The sequence below is a fragment of the Montipora foliosa genome, chromosome 6 (genome assembly GCF_036669935.1).
Source record: "Montipora foliosa isolate CH-2021 chromosome 6, ASM3666993v2, whole genome shotgun sequence".
Lineage (NCBI taxonomy): Eukaryota > Metazoa > Cnidaria > Anthozoa > Scleractinia > Acroporidae > Montipora > Montipora foliosa.
Window position 1 is genome coordinate 48,327,184 of NC_090874.1, and position 17,979 is coordinate 48,345,162.

The following is a 17,979-nucleotide window of genomic DNA, read 5'->3' on the forward strand; positions in this document are numbered from 1 at the left end:
GACTATTATTATTATCTGTGAATAATTGTTGTAAAAATGATCGAAGATTGTTTGAAACTGTTGGTACTGAGACTATGGTTTTGCTTTCTGATGATGCGTCTAGTGGCAGTTTCTGGCCGAGTCTGTTGCTCGAGTTTCTGATTTGATTTGTGTCAAATCGTCGCCCCCGTTTATGGCTTGTGCCTGAAAAATCGATCTCTGACCCAGGCAATATGATTTTTGCCCCCGCAGAGGCCAAAACCCGAGGAGGCAACCCGCGTAAAAAGGGAAAATATGTAAATTAATATATAAATTGGTGGATATTGTGTAGGGAAAAGCAAATCTCAATTTGCTCAACCGAGCGCGCAAGGTGGTATCGGTATTGCTTAACCAGGGTGCGCAAGGTGGTATCGGTATTGTTCACCGAATTCGCGAGGTGTTCTGGGTAACTTGAGTCAGAAAGTCACAAGGAGTATCAATATAGCGATTGAAGTGGGTAATTTTTGAGTATTTACAGTGATTCCTTTTACTTTGAAAATCAAATTTTACAGTATCTGATAGAAAATCATATTGCCTCGGTCACAGACCGATTTTTCAGGCACAAGTTCAAAAATTACTCACTTCAATCGCTATATTGATACTCCTTGCGACTTTCTGCCTCATGACTCAAGTTACCCAGAACACCACGCGAATTCGGTGAACAATACCGATACCACCTTGCGCACCCTGGTTAAGCAATACCGATACCACCTTGCGCGCTCGGTTGAGCAAATCGAGATTTGCTTTCCCCTACACAATATCCACCAATTTATATACTAATTTTACATACTTTCCCTTTTTACGCGGGGGCTTCTAGGTTGCTAGGTTGGTTCTAATAATAATAATAAGTTGGTTTTAATAATAACAATAATAATAATAATAATAATAATAATAATAATAATAGTCTTTATTGAAAAAACTCTCTCAACAAACGTGAAGGCTCACATTTATAAAAAAGTAACAAAATACTTAAGAAGCTAAAATTATCTCTCGTATAAATTGCTGATTTCCAAAAAAAGTACATTTACACAAATTTAAATAGGCATCTATTCACAATTGTGCGCTTGAACCTTTCGGTGGAAACTTTGGGTAGTACACAGTTATGACCACATGACCTTAAGGATCCACTCCGCGTCATGGGTAATAACACGTTCAGTGTATGCGAAGAATTCCCAGTTATATTGTCCCACATCTTTCTGTCGCGTTCCTCAATGATTTCATTTATCTTGTACTGCTTACTTGTGTATCCAAACTTGTACGCTCGAAGAAAGAAATTGTCCATTGGGCGAAGGTACTTGGTATCATATGCACACGCCACACTTCAATACCAAAGTAGAACACTGACATTATTAGGCTATTGAACAGGAGATTCAGATCCTCCTTAGAATATCCATACAATTTGCAGACTCTTAATATGTAAAGTCGCCCACAAGCTTTACTAATCATAAATTGAAAGTATTTATCCCAGTTACACGGCTTATCTTGAAAAGTTACTCCAAGAAGCTTTAGCCAGTCTCGACGTTTTATCCTTTGAATAGGATCGGGAAGTGTTTTAGATGACTTGCCATTAAGTACCACCTCCCATGTTTTGTCTAAATTGAGAACGATCTGATTGTTGTCTGCCCACTCAGCGATATTTTGAACTTCACCATCAGCGTTATCGTCGTACCCGGGTCAAATCATCTGCATTTTTAACCAAGACGTTTTGAGAAGGGTGCAGAGCCTGCATGTCATTTACCATGATGGAGTCCAGAATAGTTCCTTGCGGAACTCCTTTGTTTATTGGTAAATAGTCGGTTTCCATACCATCAACTTTGACACGTTGTAGTCTCCCAGGAGAAAACTAATAATCCAGTTATGTATGTAGGGATTGATTCACAAGGCTTTCAGCTTATTAGAAACGATGTTTTGTGTCACAGAATCAAACGCCTTGCTAAAATCAAATGACAGGATTCCTTTTTTGTCCTACCAATTTGCTAAAAAATGAAAGGGGTGCACCTAATAATAGTCTGCAGCTGAATGTTCAAGTTAACCTGGTTGCAACGTGAACTGTAAAAAATCTCCATTTTATCCGTACTATTTTCCCAGAGGGATGGAATTTTTTTGGGGTGCAAGGATAGCGCAGTGGTAAGAGCACTCACCTTCCCACCAATGTGGCCCGGGTTCGATGCCCAGACGCGGCGTCGTATGTGGGTTGAGTTTGTTGGTTCTCTACTTTGCACCGAGAGGTATTTCTCCAGGTAAACTATAGGAGTGCAATGTGAAGTGCTAGTTTTCTACCCAAATGAACCATGTGAGCGTTAGCCCTACTAATGGAAATGGGCCCACAAAAGGACAGAGAAAAACTCCAACCAGGGTGGGAATTGAACCCACGACCTTAGGGTTAGATCACCGCTGCTCTACCTTTTCTACGGGTACTCCGGTTTTCCCCTCTCAGTTTACAGTGTCCCGAATTAGCGCTCCAGCGCTAGAACGACTAGACACTTAAATAAAGTTCATTTCTTTCCTTTCCTTTCTTCTGTAACGGCAGCTACATGTAAAAGTTCAAAGACCGACGGACATCAATCTCAAACCACCCGACAACTAAACTGGCCGACATATACTGTAGTTCATCAATGTTTTACTTTGATTTGCATTCTAAAACATTTGCCATATTGGTTCATCCTATAGAGTGCCCCGTCAATCAGTCGAATTCGTTTGACGTTTTTTCGTTTCTTCCTTGGTTTTTCGTCTTCTTCACCCTCCTCCCCCTCGTCATCAAGTTCTTCTGACGGGTTGCCCGTCTCACTCTCCCACGGTTCAATTTTCTGCAAGACATGACGAGCAGTACAAAAAACTAATTTAGAAAAAAAGAATTGACTTTAGGAGCTTTCTCAGATGGCCGATGGAAACAACACCGCGGAGAAACTGCCTAACAAGAGACGTAGTTTTCAGTAAGGCACGCCCTTTCGCGTTTCTGTCATTCTACTGAAACAATGCTCAGGAAACGCTATGCTTGGGACTTCTTATGGTCTAAAAGGCAAACATGACCTATCTGGTATCTCCACTCGCTGGGTTGTTTGTCCGAAGTACCTCTCACTAATGAAACCTCGACTTTACGGATCAAATACACGACAAATTTTTGTCTAACGCTTTGCTACCTATTTCAATCAATATGGTAGGCGTTATTTTTAGCTTTGGGTAAATACAGCTGTTTATTCTTAATTGAAGAGCAGCATTTGGGGGACACATTGTGACATTGTTTGTATTCTAAGGCACAAGTGATGCTACGGGTCAATAGCCTATGAGGCGAAGCCGAATACAGGGGTAATGACCAGTGGCCTTTGAGCTCGAGGGCGAAGGGTCTAATTGTTAATTAGGAGCATTTGTCGACATATCCGGCATCTACATCTTCATCTACATCTACCAGCACTCGGCAAAGTCCCTTTTTGACTTGTGGCTGTTTCTGCTTAGGTGGCCTCATACACCACAAGCCTTTTTAGAGACATCACCGCCAAGCCAGCCACTTCTGCTGGAGAGAACAGGACAGCCACAACACCGGGGACTTTATACCCTACTCTTCTCGAATAGTGTTTGGGTTCTTTAACGTCCCACAGGGAACTTATGAACACAGAAGACATTTGTGAGACGGGGCCTACTGTTTATAGTCCTTATCCGAGAAGACTTGAAAGTCAAACCATTTGCAGATGAAATTACAAAGGCAGCACTTTCTCCTCAGTTATTTTAAGATCCTGAGTGTTGATCCGGCCGGGGTTCGAACCCGCGACCTCCCGCATGACAACCCGATGCATCATCATCATCATCATCGTTATTATTATGACTAAACAGTGCTCACCCATGACTCGTGATACAGCACTGTCAGTAAATACATGGCATAATCTTTGTTTTGCTTCCTTGTTGGGCATCTAATCGACAAAAAGAAAAAAAAAAATTATGAAATTTATCTACCAGTTAAAACGATGGAACAAAATCGGGAAAAAGTCCCGAGTGCTCTAGTTGGTAGTTGGGATGCCCTAAAGGCCGGTTTACACGGTACGATTTGTCGGCCCGATTTATCAGCCCGACGGCGTCGGAGCGCAAATCTTGCGTGTACTTTGACGGCCGATGAACGACCGATTCATGGGAATGAAAATCGGTCCGATTAAAAAAATCTGTTGCACTGCAACAGATTTTTTGAAGTCGGGCCGACACTCCGAGAGAAACCGCCATGTCAATCAAATGGTGTGCGAGTGGGTAATGCGCATAAATACTTACAAAATCAAAGCGTTCAAAATGGCGGATACTAAAAGGACAACGGGAAGATCTTTGGAGGAAAAATTACACGTTTTACGCAATTTACACGGTACGATTGATCGGCCCGACAAAACCGGCCGGCAAATCGTACCGTGTAAACCGGCCTTAACAATGAGCAATTGGACAGTCATGGGAACAAGGCCATTAAACTATGTTCAGATAACATTAATTACTATTGTCCTGCTTTACTGCTCAGAATGAAATATTTTATACGGGTAGCTCAGTGGAAGGGCATCCATACTAATAATCACAAACAATCATCATCATCATACCTATACATCCATACAATAATCACAGGTCATAGGCTCAACTCCAGTTAGGGCACTTGAAATTTTTCCCAAAGTATCCCCAAGTCAATATTGCAAAAATTATTTCTCTGAAATTAACGAGGTTAAAATAAACCACCTTCTGTACTAATAAAAGAAGGCTTTTTTTCTACCATGCAATTTTAGATGGATAGCACACTTGGAAGAGAGCCACCTTAATTTTGTGATTTTTTTGAGGTAGCTCTGAATCCTCTAGACCGTATTTTTTTTAAACTTTGCTGAAAGTTTCATCGTGGCCTTCTAATCACTTTTCAGCAATTAAAAAAAGGGGGGGGGGGGGGGGGGGTCAGTGAGTTCGTTTTTGAGATATGAGGAACTAAATCCAAAATATAGGGTGTTTTTGCTGGGCTTTCCCATTGCCAAGGTTGTTTGGAAATAATCAGTGTTTCATATGGTACCATAACATTGCTGTTACGTGATACAGTGTTGTAGCGTTATTCAATCTAAACAGAGAGTTTTCCCAAGTGTTGAAACCCTTTCGAGCCTCCTAGGTTATTGAGTAAATGACGTCACTTTTTTCTAGATCCAACCGTCTGAGGTCCAATCGGCCAGTTTTGAACGTGAGTAATCGCAGACCGTGAAATCCAAAACTTACACTCAAAGTAAACAGCCTTTGGATAAAAATCAAAGCTCAAAATTTTGCCAGGCAGGTGTTAAGCAAACACTTTCAAAATCTGAAGAAAAAAGGGAAGCAACTTTTTTATCATAGTATCACTTTAAGCTGGTCATCTAGCTGCAGTTTTACTATAAAAAAATTGAGATTTTACATTCAGTGCTTGAAATTAGCGGTTGTTCGGTCGTCCCAGACGACCAGAAAATTTACAGGGCAACTCGTTTTTGGTAAAATGAAAAGGTCAGTTGCCCAAAGAAAAACCAGTGGACAACCCAGCCAAAAATAGAAAATGTATCGCATCAGCAGCACATGACTCCATCAATATTTTTCTCCTGTCAAGGTCTGATAGTAGTGTGAAGTTAACAGTAATTTTATTGGCCGCAGTTGAGCATTTTCCCGTGTGTTTTGAATATCTGTGACTTTCACAAAAAATTGTCACATAGGAAAATTCACACGTAGCTGGCAATGGAGATCGAAGACTCCATTTTGAAAATGCTAAGGTTAAACCCTTTAAAAACCACAGAGTTAAGGTGGCTCTAAATCTGCTGTACAAAATTTTTATAATTAAACTTTGCAGAAAGTTTCATCTTGGCCTTCTGATCACTTTTCAGCAATGAAAAACAGGTGTCACTGGGTTTGTTTTTGAGATATGTGCAACTGAAGACAAAATGTAGGGTGTTAATACAGGGCTTTCCTGTTGCCATGGTGACCTCCTACATCACAATAATGACTGCAACTTGTTCAGCAATAATATACCTAATTGGTTAACTCAATGTTGTACCCAATTCAAATCTCCAGGGATAAAGATTCTTTGTGTGTTGTATTTGCATGATAATGTAGCATTCATATGTAAATGATATGGAAATACCTGGAACAAAACGTTTTATTCCCAAAGGATTTGAATTGGGTACAACATTGAGTTAGCCGATTAGGTCTATTGGTGTTTCTTATGGTACCATAACATTGCTAATACATGACACAGCCTTGTAGTACCAAACCTTCTAAAATGAACTTTACTTGAAAGCTTTGAACCTGGCTTGAGCCACTTTAAAATAATACATGAAAAGCCCATCACACACATTCAAAAGGCACAAACATTGTCAAATCATAAATCAATACCTGTCTGCTACAATTGTGAGCTCATCAGTTTCTGCATTGTAACGAGGACCAACAAGAGAAATCATCTTCTTCCTAGCATGGTCGTCCAAAATGAGATCCTTCAGAAAAACCTTATTTTTTTGAGACAAAGGTTAATAGAGGTTGGCAATCCATGAAGTAATCTCACAACCAAACTATGATCTACAATACTATTGTCAGTGGTGAGGTCTTCAATGGTTAAATCTGATTGTGATAGGGTGTAATTTCACAGGATGTCTGTTAATTTCCAGGAAGGAAGCAGCATAGCCCATCTATAATGCATGCACCCACCAAAATTACCGTAGGTTCATGTCCCGCTCTGACAACTGACTGGATACGTCTTGGTGGTTTTGAAATCAACTCTACCACACTTTGTAAATTATACAGCAAACTGGATTAAAACTCCTCGCATTAATAATAATGATGATGAACTTTATTCAAGTGCCAACTGTATTTATTGCTGGGGAATTAATTGGGGGCACTGTACAGAAATCAAATCAACTCATATAAAATTGTAGATTGGTTTTGAGGAGAGGGGAAAATTATCGGAATACCCGGACAAATACCTCTCAGAGCAGAGACGAGGACCAACAAACTCGACCCATATCTGACTCTAAGTTTGAAAATCAAACCTGGGACACCTTGGTGGGAGGCGAGTGCTCTCACAATGTAATATTATATTGTTACATGTATGTTCATCAAATTATTGTTACCGGTACTTTCTAAAAACAGCCACACAAGCTGCAAAATTTGCGGTAAAATTCCGTGATGAGGGCCCTTGCCTTACACGTACATTACCAATGTTCAATTCCTGGACCCAATGTCAGATGTTGGTTGAGTTTATTGGTTCATGACTCTGCTCCAAGAGATTTTTCTTGGGAGTATTCTGGTTTTCCAATCTTATCAAAGGCCAACATTTGATTTAATGTTCTTTAATTTCCTGTGATATAGTTTGAATATCAGAGCACTTGTAAGACTGTCTATAAAAAAATAATATACCATGAAGGTTCTTCCAACCTAAAATTCCTATTTTAGTTTTGCCTTTACAGGGTTCGTGCTGGATTTTTTCTGTATTCAAGGAGTTTTCAAGAACCAGAAATTGAGTCTTCAAGGAGTCCCTATAAGAAGATTTCTATGCCATACATAGTGTTTCAGTGTTTTCTTTGCTGAAAAAGCATACCTTGATATTCCTTAAGTGCATGCACAGGCATTTTAATTTTTGCTTTTAATGTTTCCCTAATAGTCAATTTTGGCCTCAACTTTTGAAATGTCTCTTAACTTAGCATGGTGTAATCTCATGAATTTTCACCCAAGCAAAAATTCAAGGAGTTTGCAAGCAGTTTTCCACAAAATTCGTTTTTTCAAGGGCTCTTCAAGCACCCTTGAAGTCAAAAATTAAATTGCAGGACTTCAAGGAGTAGTACGAACCCTGCTTTACCTGAAGTTTAACTTTCCTTGATCCTGGATGGTATAGAGAAGGACCAGAAAATAAGTAATTTCTGGTTGTGATTCGAAGTGGAACTGAGGAAAGGTCAAGTGAGGGTGGCCACTGACTACAAAGATCTAAAACAAAGGCAGTAAATATTTAAGAAATAGAGGACTTTTTCCGTGTTTACATAGCCTCATCTAAACATGAGGGGGAGAATGAGACAGTTATGCATAACTGTCGAGAATTCTCCAAACTAGTACCCATCGTGTTAAAATGAGGTTATGTAAACACATCTACAAAACTCCTCTATTGCTTCTATAAAGTAGTAAACCATATTTAACGTTGATAACTCGTAACAGTAATCTCTATCAGTGCTCTGTTTTACAGGTATTTAAAGCTAATTATGCTGCACTGAAAGGAAAGAAGTCGAAACAAGGATGCGAGATCCGGGGATCAAACTCAGGACCTCTTGCACGAAGGCCATGCATTAACCGACTGTGCCATCCTTGCTCCTTAAAATTTATTTAAAAACTAATTCGACAAATAAAGGAAAATGCTGGGGTTTTTTACTTCTTGATTGAAACAGATTTTCTTGATACACGTTCATATTTCCTACCAGCCAATCAAAACGCACATCTCACAACACGTAACCAATCAAAATTTGTGTGATGTCTAAGCCGTGTTTACATACTCCCATCTAAACACGGTTACTTACCAATGAGAGTGAGCTTACTATCCAAATTGTTTTATAAATTGCATAACCAATCAAAATTTGTGCGATGTTTAAGCCGTCTTTACATACTCTCATCTAAACACAGTTACTTACCAAATGAAAGTGAGCATACTATCCTAATTGTTTTATAAATTGCATTCATACAATGTTGTGCCTTGTTGTCACACATGGTAAATTAAAACTACTGTCCCTTTTTCTATAGAAAAAAGCACTTTGGAAATGTGATAACCTTCCACAAAATAGAACTCTTAAAATACCAATAAAATTATGTGAATCATGTTTTATTGGCCCGAAAACGTCCCTTATTCATTAATTTCATGTGTTTATTTATTTATTTATTTACTCACATTGCAATGCTGCACAGTGTTTCTCAACAGCAGGAGGACTAATATGTAAGAAGTTTGGTATCTAGAAAGAAGACAGTGATTTTTGAGAGAGACAATCTCATACACACCATTACCCCACAATCATTTCCCCAAAAAGATACAAACGCTGAAGTTTAGCAGTGCAGATGAAAGCATGGATATGCAAGAAAATACAATAATAATAATAACAATAATAACAATAATAATAATAATAATACTAATAATAATAATAATAATAATAATAATCACTTTATCCAAGTCTGAAGGTTATTTAGACGAGCATGAGTGCTCTACTAATTGGGGAGACTACAAATAAACTGAAATCGGAACAAATCGGAGTTTTCCTCTGTCCTAGTGTGGGCCAAATTCCATTAGTAGGGATTCCCTAACACTAACCCTAATCCCTCCAATAGTTAATTCTGTTGAAATATAAGTGTTACATAGCCAACCTTCGCAAAAACGTAACCCAGTTCCTTGTACTTGTACATATCCATTGCCGTGAAAATGACATCTTAAATTCCCACCACCTGCTCCCGTCGCAGCGGTGATCTAACCCAAAGATTGTGGGTTCAATTCCCACACTGGTCAGAGTTTTTCTCTATCCTTGTGTGCACCCAATAATTTCCATTAGTAGGGCTAATGCTCACATGGTTTACATGGGTAGAAAACTAGTACTTCACATTATCCTCCAATAGTTAAATATAGTTAAATGAAATTTAACATAGTAACCACTAGGAGCTAGTCTGGTCAGTAGTGTTTTGCAGGCGGTTGTTAGTGTCTTGGCCGTCTGTTAGTGTTTGTTGAGCGTTTTGGTGCGTTCTGTAGCATTTGATATCGTTACATAGTTAATGACCGGGAGCTAGTCTGGTCAGTAGCGTGTTTGCAGGCGTTTGTTAGTGTTTGATGCGTTCTGTAGCGTTTGCAGCAGTCTTAAGGTTGTGAGAGCCCTATGTATATATATACTGTATATACTGTATATATATATATATATATACTGTATATACTGTATATATATACTGTATATATCGGCCCAGAGCGCCGAAACAGTACTGTCTGCAGTTAGATATAGCCCTTTGGCATTACAAAGCTTTTGCTTTCATGTCCAAATTGAGCACTCTACTGGGATGAGTCATTGCCGCTACAACAAGTTGCAAAATTGTTGAGACACTTTCATTAAAAAACACCTTTTCTAGCTTCCAATGCCCGCCGTATCTAGAATTTAAACCTTTCCCACTTCCTCTCCCCTCTCCCCGTTTCAATGTTGACTGCTTAAGTTCCCAACATTTTTTTGTCTTGCTAGCAACACTGATAAGGGGGGGAGGGGGGCTGCAGTGTGAGAGATAATAGAGAAATTAATAACGCCCCAAGAAGGTGAAGTGTCTCCACTATTTTTGCAACTTGTTGTCTGATTGATTGCAATAATTTTGCCAGTCCGGATTTGAATCCTATAGGAAAACGTTTCAACGTAGAAAAGCAGGAACTAAAGAAACAATCATTAAATATCGTATAAGCTCTGAAACATTTCAGAAGTTTGCACGCAAAGTGCAAAGCACATTGTACCAAACACGAAAGGATATTAATTATTGACATACGGTAGCATCGATTTTCGAGTGTTTCGACGTATCGACGCTAACAGAAGACTCCGTACCAAATACTAAAGCAAGCAAAGTATTTTGCACTGCAGATCTGATGCTCCGAAAGTTACACATGGCTCGTATTATGTAACACAATACCATTTATTGTGTTTCTTGGTGACGTCAACTGGGATGGTGGCGTTACAGTTGAAAATCCTATCCTATTTCTAATCAATCCAATACATTACCAGGTGATTCGTAATAAAGCTCACACAGTTAGAAAACCTGTGCATATTGTCTATGCCATTTACCAACGGTCTACCATCCAAGCACGGTCTACCATCGCAACAGCAAGAAATATGACATATCATATTATTTTCTCAGTGAAAAGTTGTGGTAGACCGTGTAGACCGTTTCATATAAATGTCATAATGTGTAGCCGGTAGAAATTTGTTCACTTTTGTATCTCATTGTAAAACAAATCTTGCAAAGGATTTAGCACAATCGGGTGCTTTCTTTCGATCATTGTGCTCAGTCAGTCATTCCAAAGAACATGGAATTAGCCTGTACCCGACACGTCACTTAGAAGACTTGCTAGTAAGCGTTACCAATCCCTTCTCTGGAAGCAGACTAGCCCGAAAGCAATAAGTAATGTTACAAATGGACCTCTATGAAAATGTATCTTTGTATAACAATGTTTGCTAAGAATTGATTTTTCGGAAAGTGGATGTTCCCTTTAAATGGCATGCGATCGCAGTTAAAGGAGAGGTTATGTCTGTTTCTCATTTGTAAACAACAGATAATTTCGTACATGTTGCGCGTGCTTTAGATGTCATGTGTCGACCGAAATATAGGTGTTTAAGGCAAATTATTTCAAAATCGGTTCCAGGATATTTCTAGCGTACTTTTAAAAGCGAAAGGATGGAAATCACACCTTTCCGTGTACCAAATTATGTGTATTTTCGACTTGACTCACAGAAAGCACTGAAATGCCTTCAAATTACGTCATACCGAAACCCCGCCAAAATCTAGTTTATCGCTGGCCATTTTCCATTCATAGCAGATCAGAGAATTAAACCCTTTTTTTCGGAAACACCATATTAAACGCAAACGATAGACGCCTTCCTGTTCCAATAAACAAAGTGACCGCACGCCAATACAGTGACAACCAACTCAGACAACAAGTTGCAAAATTGTTGAGACACTTTCATTAAAAAACACCTTTTCTAGCTTCCAATGCCCGCCATATCTAGAATTTAAACCTTTCCCACTTCCTCTCCCCTCTCCCCGTTTCAATGTTGACTGCTTAAGTTCCCAACATTTTTTTGTCTTGCTAGCAACACTGATAAGGGGGGGAGGGGGGCTGCAGTGTGAGAGATAATAGAGAAATTAATAACGCCCCAAGAAGGTGAAGTGTCTCCACTATTTTTGCAACTTGTTGTAGCAATTGCGCATGCTCACTAGCTCGCTAGTTTGAGCACTCTGGCATGGCTTAGATGTACCACGTGTGGGACATTTGGGGTGGCTTTATAAGCTTAACCTCCATCCCAGACATCAGCACTGCACTGACGAGGCCCAGAAGGCCGAAACAGTACTGTCTGCAGTTAGATATAGCCCTTTGGCATTACAAAGCTTTTGCTTTCATGTCCAAATTGAGCACTCTACTGGGATGAGTCATTGCCGCTAGCAATTGCGCATGCTCACTAGCTCGCTAGTTTGAGCACTCTGGCATGGCTTAGATGTACCACATGTGTGGGACATTTGGGGTGGCTTTATAAGCTTAACCTCCATCCAAGACATCAGCACTGCACTGACGAGGCCCAGAAGGCCGAAACAGTACTGTCTGCAGTTAGTTATATATATACTGTATATATACAGAGTTCTTTGGGCTGTCTGAGCCAACGGAGATAGTGGCGTTCCAAAAGGATCCTTTAGAGATTCCCAGTCCAAGCCTCGACATATGAATTTATATAAAGTTAAAAGAGTCAGAGGACGGACAACTTTTGGAAGCTAAAAAGTAAAATATATTAAAAAACGTTTCGGTCTTAGACCTTCATCAGTTTACAGCATGTGGATAATAATTAGGTTTAAGAGCTTATATATGGTTTACGAGGAATTTTCGGTATGTTACAAAACTTAACAACAATACAAGTAAAAAATCATTACAAACAAAACAAAACAAAAGAAGTAATTCTATTCCGAAAGGTACAATGTAATAACAGCGAGAACTAAAACTATCATTAAAGTAAAGAATTCATGTGCTACATTGAGTTGTAAAGTTATATGGTTCGTTAAGCTTGCAGATTATTACGACTCAAGTGGTCGGTTGGTTGTAGGTGATTCTGTTCCTGGAGTGGAATTCTTGCCTTTTGTTAAGGCCAAAAGGTGCTAATGAGAAAAGTTGCGCACTCCAGTACGCTTCCTTCGTAATCAAAAGTTTATCTAAAATCTCAGTGCAGTTGGTAGCAGACACCTGATCGATACACTGGAAAGAAAAGTCGTTAAGGGCGTGCGGACTATTGTTATAATGTACCGCGACCTCACAGGTTTTCTTGTTTGTTACCATTGATGATTTATGATTGCGGAATCTAACTTTGAATTGTGTTGCCGTTGAACCAACATATTGCAAGCGACATTTTTTGCAGGATGCAAGATAAATTACATTTTTAGAATCACATGACAGTCTTGGTTTAATAAAGTATTTTCTATTGGTTTGGAAACTCTGAAAAAAATTTGATTCTATCAAAAAGTTTTTGCAAAGATCACATCTGCTACGTTTGCATTTAATGCAACCACCTGTTTCAATGGTTTCTTGTTCTACTCTCGTTCTGTATTTCGATGGCGCCAAAATTTCTTTCAAGTTTTTTGTTCTACGAAACGAGGTAATAATTGAATTAGATGGAAAAAATTCTCGTAATTTGGGATTAGATTGTAACAGGTGCAAATGCTTCCTAATGACGTACCCTATGTTAGGTAGGTGAGGATTGAAGGTCATCACTAACGGAAACAGTTTTCTGTTCTCCCTGGTTCGGGGCAAAAGCAGATGATCTCTAGGAATGGCCGAGGCTTTAAGGAATTGCCTCTTAACGAGTGTTTTCGGGTAGCCTTGATTAACAAGGTACCTTTCATATTCCAGCATTCGCGTCTCTAAAAAATATATATATATATATATATATATTTTTTTGTCTTTCCACTGAGCTATCTGGCTCAAGTGTGACGGGTGCCTGAGGGGGGCCTGGCGCGGGAGGCTCGTGGCTTGGTTGCGGGTTGGGCAGGCCAGTCGGGTGTTCTAGCGCCTTAAGGATGTGACTGCGGTTGCAGCCCCCGGGCTTCTTGGGCACCTACCCTCCACTGGCGACTTGGGCGTAAATTCAAATTAAATGTTGGTTTTAACAAAAAAAAATTCAAAAAAGAAACTTCTGCAAAATAAATGACACAAGAAAGACCCATTTTGCTTACAATGGAATTTTGGGACTGGCAGTTCTATACTTTTCTTCATTTTAGCTTACTGTAGTTTGCACCCTTAATCCCTAAAAAACATTATTATATTAAATAAATCTGCAAATGTAATACTGTAGAATACCTTCATGAGCTCTAAGTTTCCTAGTGCTCTCATTGGTATAGAAAATCCAGGCTTATTGTGCTTTTGTCTTCCCATTCTAAAGAAAACAGGCACTACTGCTGGATGATATGGTTTGGCTCCAGAGTAAACGGATGACCAATCTGAAATCCCAATTTCCATGTTCATTCCTCTTGAGCCTTTCTATAAAACAAGAAAGTTAAGTAAAGAAAAAGAAAGTTTCAGCATTCTTCACAAAACAAAGACAGGATTCTTTGGAAGATTGTCATCACAATCTCCTCAAGTATGGTATACCCTTGCAAATCCTTGCCAAAATTTTTGAGCATTCGTAACTGTCTTGCAAGATTCAGTGGGATCCCTAACACAGTCACTTCTCATACACAAAAATTGAGAACTACAAGATAAAAAAAGATGAAGAACACTCTATTTGGCTTCTCTTCATTTTATTGCCTTCGTTGGTTTTTTCATATTCCGCCAAGAGAGTGCTTGGCAGAATAAAAGCTATGTTTCCTTTTTTTAAAACTTGCCTGAGATCTACTGAAAATTAATAACCAAATGAAAATTAAGTGACTAAACACAATCATGCATAGTGTCTTTCAATGGTGGAGTATCCCTGCTTGTGATCCATTCCAGAAATAACACATTTAAAAGTAACAAAAGCGAGGGTTTGCGTCACTTCAATTTAGGGGAAAAAGTAGCAGACTTCTCTGAGTGAAGCAGCCAATGCCTTTCATCCGCTCTTGGTACTTATTCCACTGATCAAAGGAGTTGATAATTTTAAGTAAATTAATCAACATAGAGACACATGATTTCTGCCCAAAAAAAAATTCCCACGCTTCATTCATTCACTGATGCAGCATCACATTTTGATTCAGGTACGTATTGCATTGGCAAAAATATTACTCTAGGAACAAAAACCCACCCTTGCCATCCAGTGCTGGACGCCTTTATTTTTATCTTCATTTTCTTGTCTTCTTTGCCTCGCTGCAATCAGTTCATAATTAAATTAACTCAAGTGACAATATGTGATGGCTTTGTACAAAGAGGCCATCTTGACGCTGGCAGTTTAAAAAAAGGAATGGGTCACTAAGAACCAGTGACCTAATTTTTTTGTTTTCTCAAATAAATCTCAACATTACCAAAACAAAATCTGTGGAAAGAAATAAATTTACGTGAATTTATAACATTAAAATCCTATCTCCTATAAACCCCTTTTCCGAAATAAAGGACTGGGGAGTTCAACTATTGCAGATTTCTGTGCTAGATTCAGGAATAAATCTATAGTCTTCTTCATGCTTAAAAACACTAGATATAAGTTTATCTATGTCTATGCTTGATCCGACCCCGGGGTATGGAAGAGTAAGTTTCCTCAAGTGAAGCTATGATCTTCGCAGTTATGAGCGCAATTTTTGAAATTGCGTAGAGAATCGAAGCCTGAAAAATTCAGGACCCCGTTGAAGTCCTGAATTTTTCAGGGGTTCCGTTGAAGTCCTGAATTTTTCAGGCTTCTCTACGCAATTGCAAAAATTGCGCTCATAACTGCGAAGATCATAGCTTCACTTGATTTCATATCCGTAGTTCATGCATGATTCATTTCATATACCATTTCATCAGTAAGTTTCCTACTGTTTAGTGTACCTCGCCTTGTCTTTCTCATCAAAAAGGAAGCCGTTTTTCCAACACTGGAATATGATCGATACAAGATCTTGGTAAAAAAACGTACGTGAGCTAGCACTGCTTTTGTATGGTTACTCGATGCGCTACTTGAGTAAAGTAAGGAGCTTAACTGGCGCCTAGAACAACCGTCCGCCATTTTGGATATGGGGCGAGAGAGAGGCTCGACCCTTGTTAATCACCTCAAAGCTCCTCAAACCACAGGCATACCAAGTTCAGTGCGAGACTGAGTTTGTCAAACGCAAATTTCTTTATTTCCCTGGGTCTCCCGGCATGACTGCATTGACTCAAGCTCATGCAAATATAAATAAACTTTGTTCCCGTAGGATATTGTGCTTCGAATATTTTGTGCCTGGACTTACTGAAGCCAGTGAGAAAACAGAAAAAGAGGAGAAAACAGTCGTGTCGGGAGACCTAGACCCAGGGGAATAAAGAAATTTGTGGTTGACAAGCTACGGTCTGCCACTCCAACTCCAGTACGGCTCATCAACGGTCGAAGCCGTGGCCGTGTGGTACCTGTAGTACCTGCAATACGTGTAGTAGCTGTAGTATGTATGGTAGCTGTAGTATATTTAGTAAATAAACCCCTTCGGGCTGCTGGTATGTCGACTGATAATGTCCGCGGCTGAGAGATTATCCGACAAATGAATATTTGGCCGTGAAGCGAAGCTTCGAGGGCAATTATGAATCGCGGAAAAAACCGCTCGTAAAAAGCCAGTGTTGATCTGATGGCGATGCCATCTTCACATTAATTATCTGTCCAGACCATTCCACCCTCCTTGCCATTCCTTACTTTTTTTCGGGTTCATTTGCGTTCCGGGATCATTTGCGTTCCAATATGGGGATCATTTGCGGTCCTGGTATCATTTATGGTACAGTTTGGGGCTCATTTGCGGTTCTGGAATCATTTGCGGCCCTGGGATCATTTGCGGACTCGTACAGTTCCAATTCGATCAATTACGAAAACGAAATTCTGACCAAGTAATCGTTCTTAACCTCGGAATTGGCTGGTCCGTAGTTCATGACTTGCTTAGAATTTAAGCCACCTTTGTGATTGGACGTCGCAAAAGAATGTCGAAGTTTTTTTTTCGGGGACGTTTCTGATTGGTCAGTGTTGGGAAAAAGTGCGAAAAAAGTCTCAACCGTTCACGGTTCGAGTGTTCGCGCTGGACAGCTGGTCATACAAGAAAATGAACTTGCTACACCTCAAGTGTTTTGGTTTCCCATGCACTTATTTTTAGCGGGAGACAATAGTTATTTGCCTGGTCACGCAATAAGAGGTACCTTACTTTGGTTTGTTTACTCCCCGTTGCTGTTCAGCAAATACACTGCTTGCTACAAAGGTTCCAAATTGCGATAGATTGTTTTCCGACCTGGCCAACTTTATCGAGTTAAATTTATTTACTAAGACCGGAGCGAGAATTATTTCATGATGTCATTCAGTTATTTCGCAGTCATGGGAAAACAGACCTAGACTCAAGTCTGCTCGCAGTCGCCATTCTCCAATCTACAAGATCTCAAGAACAGAAATTACCCATTGAACGGCCTCTCCTTTTGAACATAAGTTGAATTTCATCAAAAAAGGTTCATATTTAAAGAATCTTGTCAGTTTTTGCCTTCAAATAAGCTTAAATCGATGGGTAAAACTAGCGTGACTTGCAACCGAGAGTCCATCAGTTTGGACAACGTGCGAGCCAGCGAGGCATGCGAGCCATGGCTGCGAGTCATACGAGACAAGATGGCGAGTCAACATGCGAATCACACAGTTACTGAAAACTAACCGTCTTAAAATGGTTGCTTAGACTTAAAAACAGTTTATCAGCGCTATTTGAAATGGGCCCTTAGACTTAAATGCGAAATTTGCATGGCTCACATGACTCGCAGATTGTCCAGCCCCAGCAACCTCATTCCCAGGGCGCTTTTCCCTCGCTTTGGGTGGGAAAAGCCCCCTGGGGACGAGGTTGCAGCCCCAGAGTCCATCAGCAGTTGGCGGGGCCAAAAAAACTTCAAAATAATCAATCTAGTTTTTGGAGCGTTCGCAAAAAACCCAGACTAATTTTCAGATAATGTCCAAATACTATATCTCTTTGGGTAGTAACCGGGATTTGGGGTGATTTGGAGAATTCCCCCATGTAGAAAATTCGATTTTGGTTTAAGGATTATGCAAATTATGTATTTTCTGAATTTTCAGTGGAAAATTGTTGATATATTCGCTCGTTTATGAAAGTCAGCTCAAT

The 17,979-nt window shown here is 39.6% G+C and overlaps 1 protein-coding gene across 1 annotated transcript; it reads right to left on the reverse strand.

The window, feature by feature from the left end:
• Nucleotides 1-907: 907 nt before the first annotated feature.
• LOC138007563 (small ribosomal subunit protein mS35-like) lies at nucleotides 908-15,916 on the reverse strand. The gene is made up of 8 exons (XM_068854537.1): nucleotides 15,707-15,916; nucleotides 14,991-15,052; nucleotides 14,072-14,251; nucleotides 8,897-8,957; nucleotides 7,826-7,950; nucleotides 6,370-6,479; nucleotides 3,854-3,923; nucleotides 908-2,825 (listed from the first exon to the last, which is right to left on the reverse strand). Exons 1-8 carry the CDS (start codon nucleotides 15,879-15,881, stop codon nucleotides 2,631-2,633), a joined length of 978 nt encoding a protein of 325 aa, XP_068710638.1. The 5' UTR covers nucleotides 15,882-15,916; the 3' UTR covers nucleotides 908-2,630.
• Nucleotides 15,917-17,979: the final 2,063 nt, after the last annotated feature.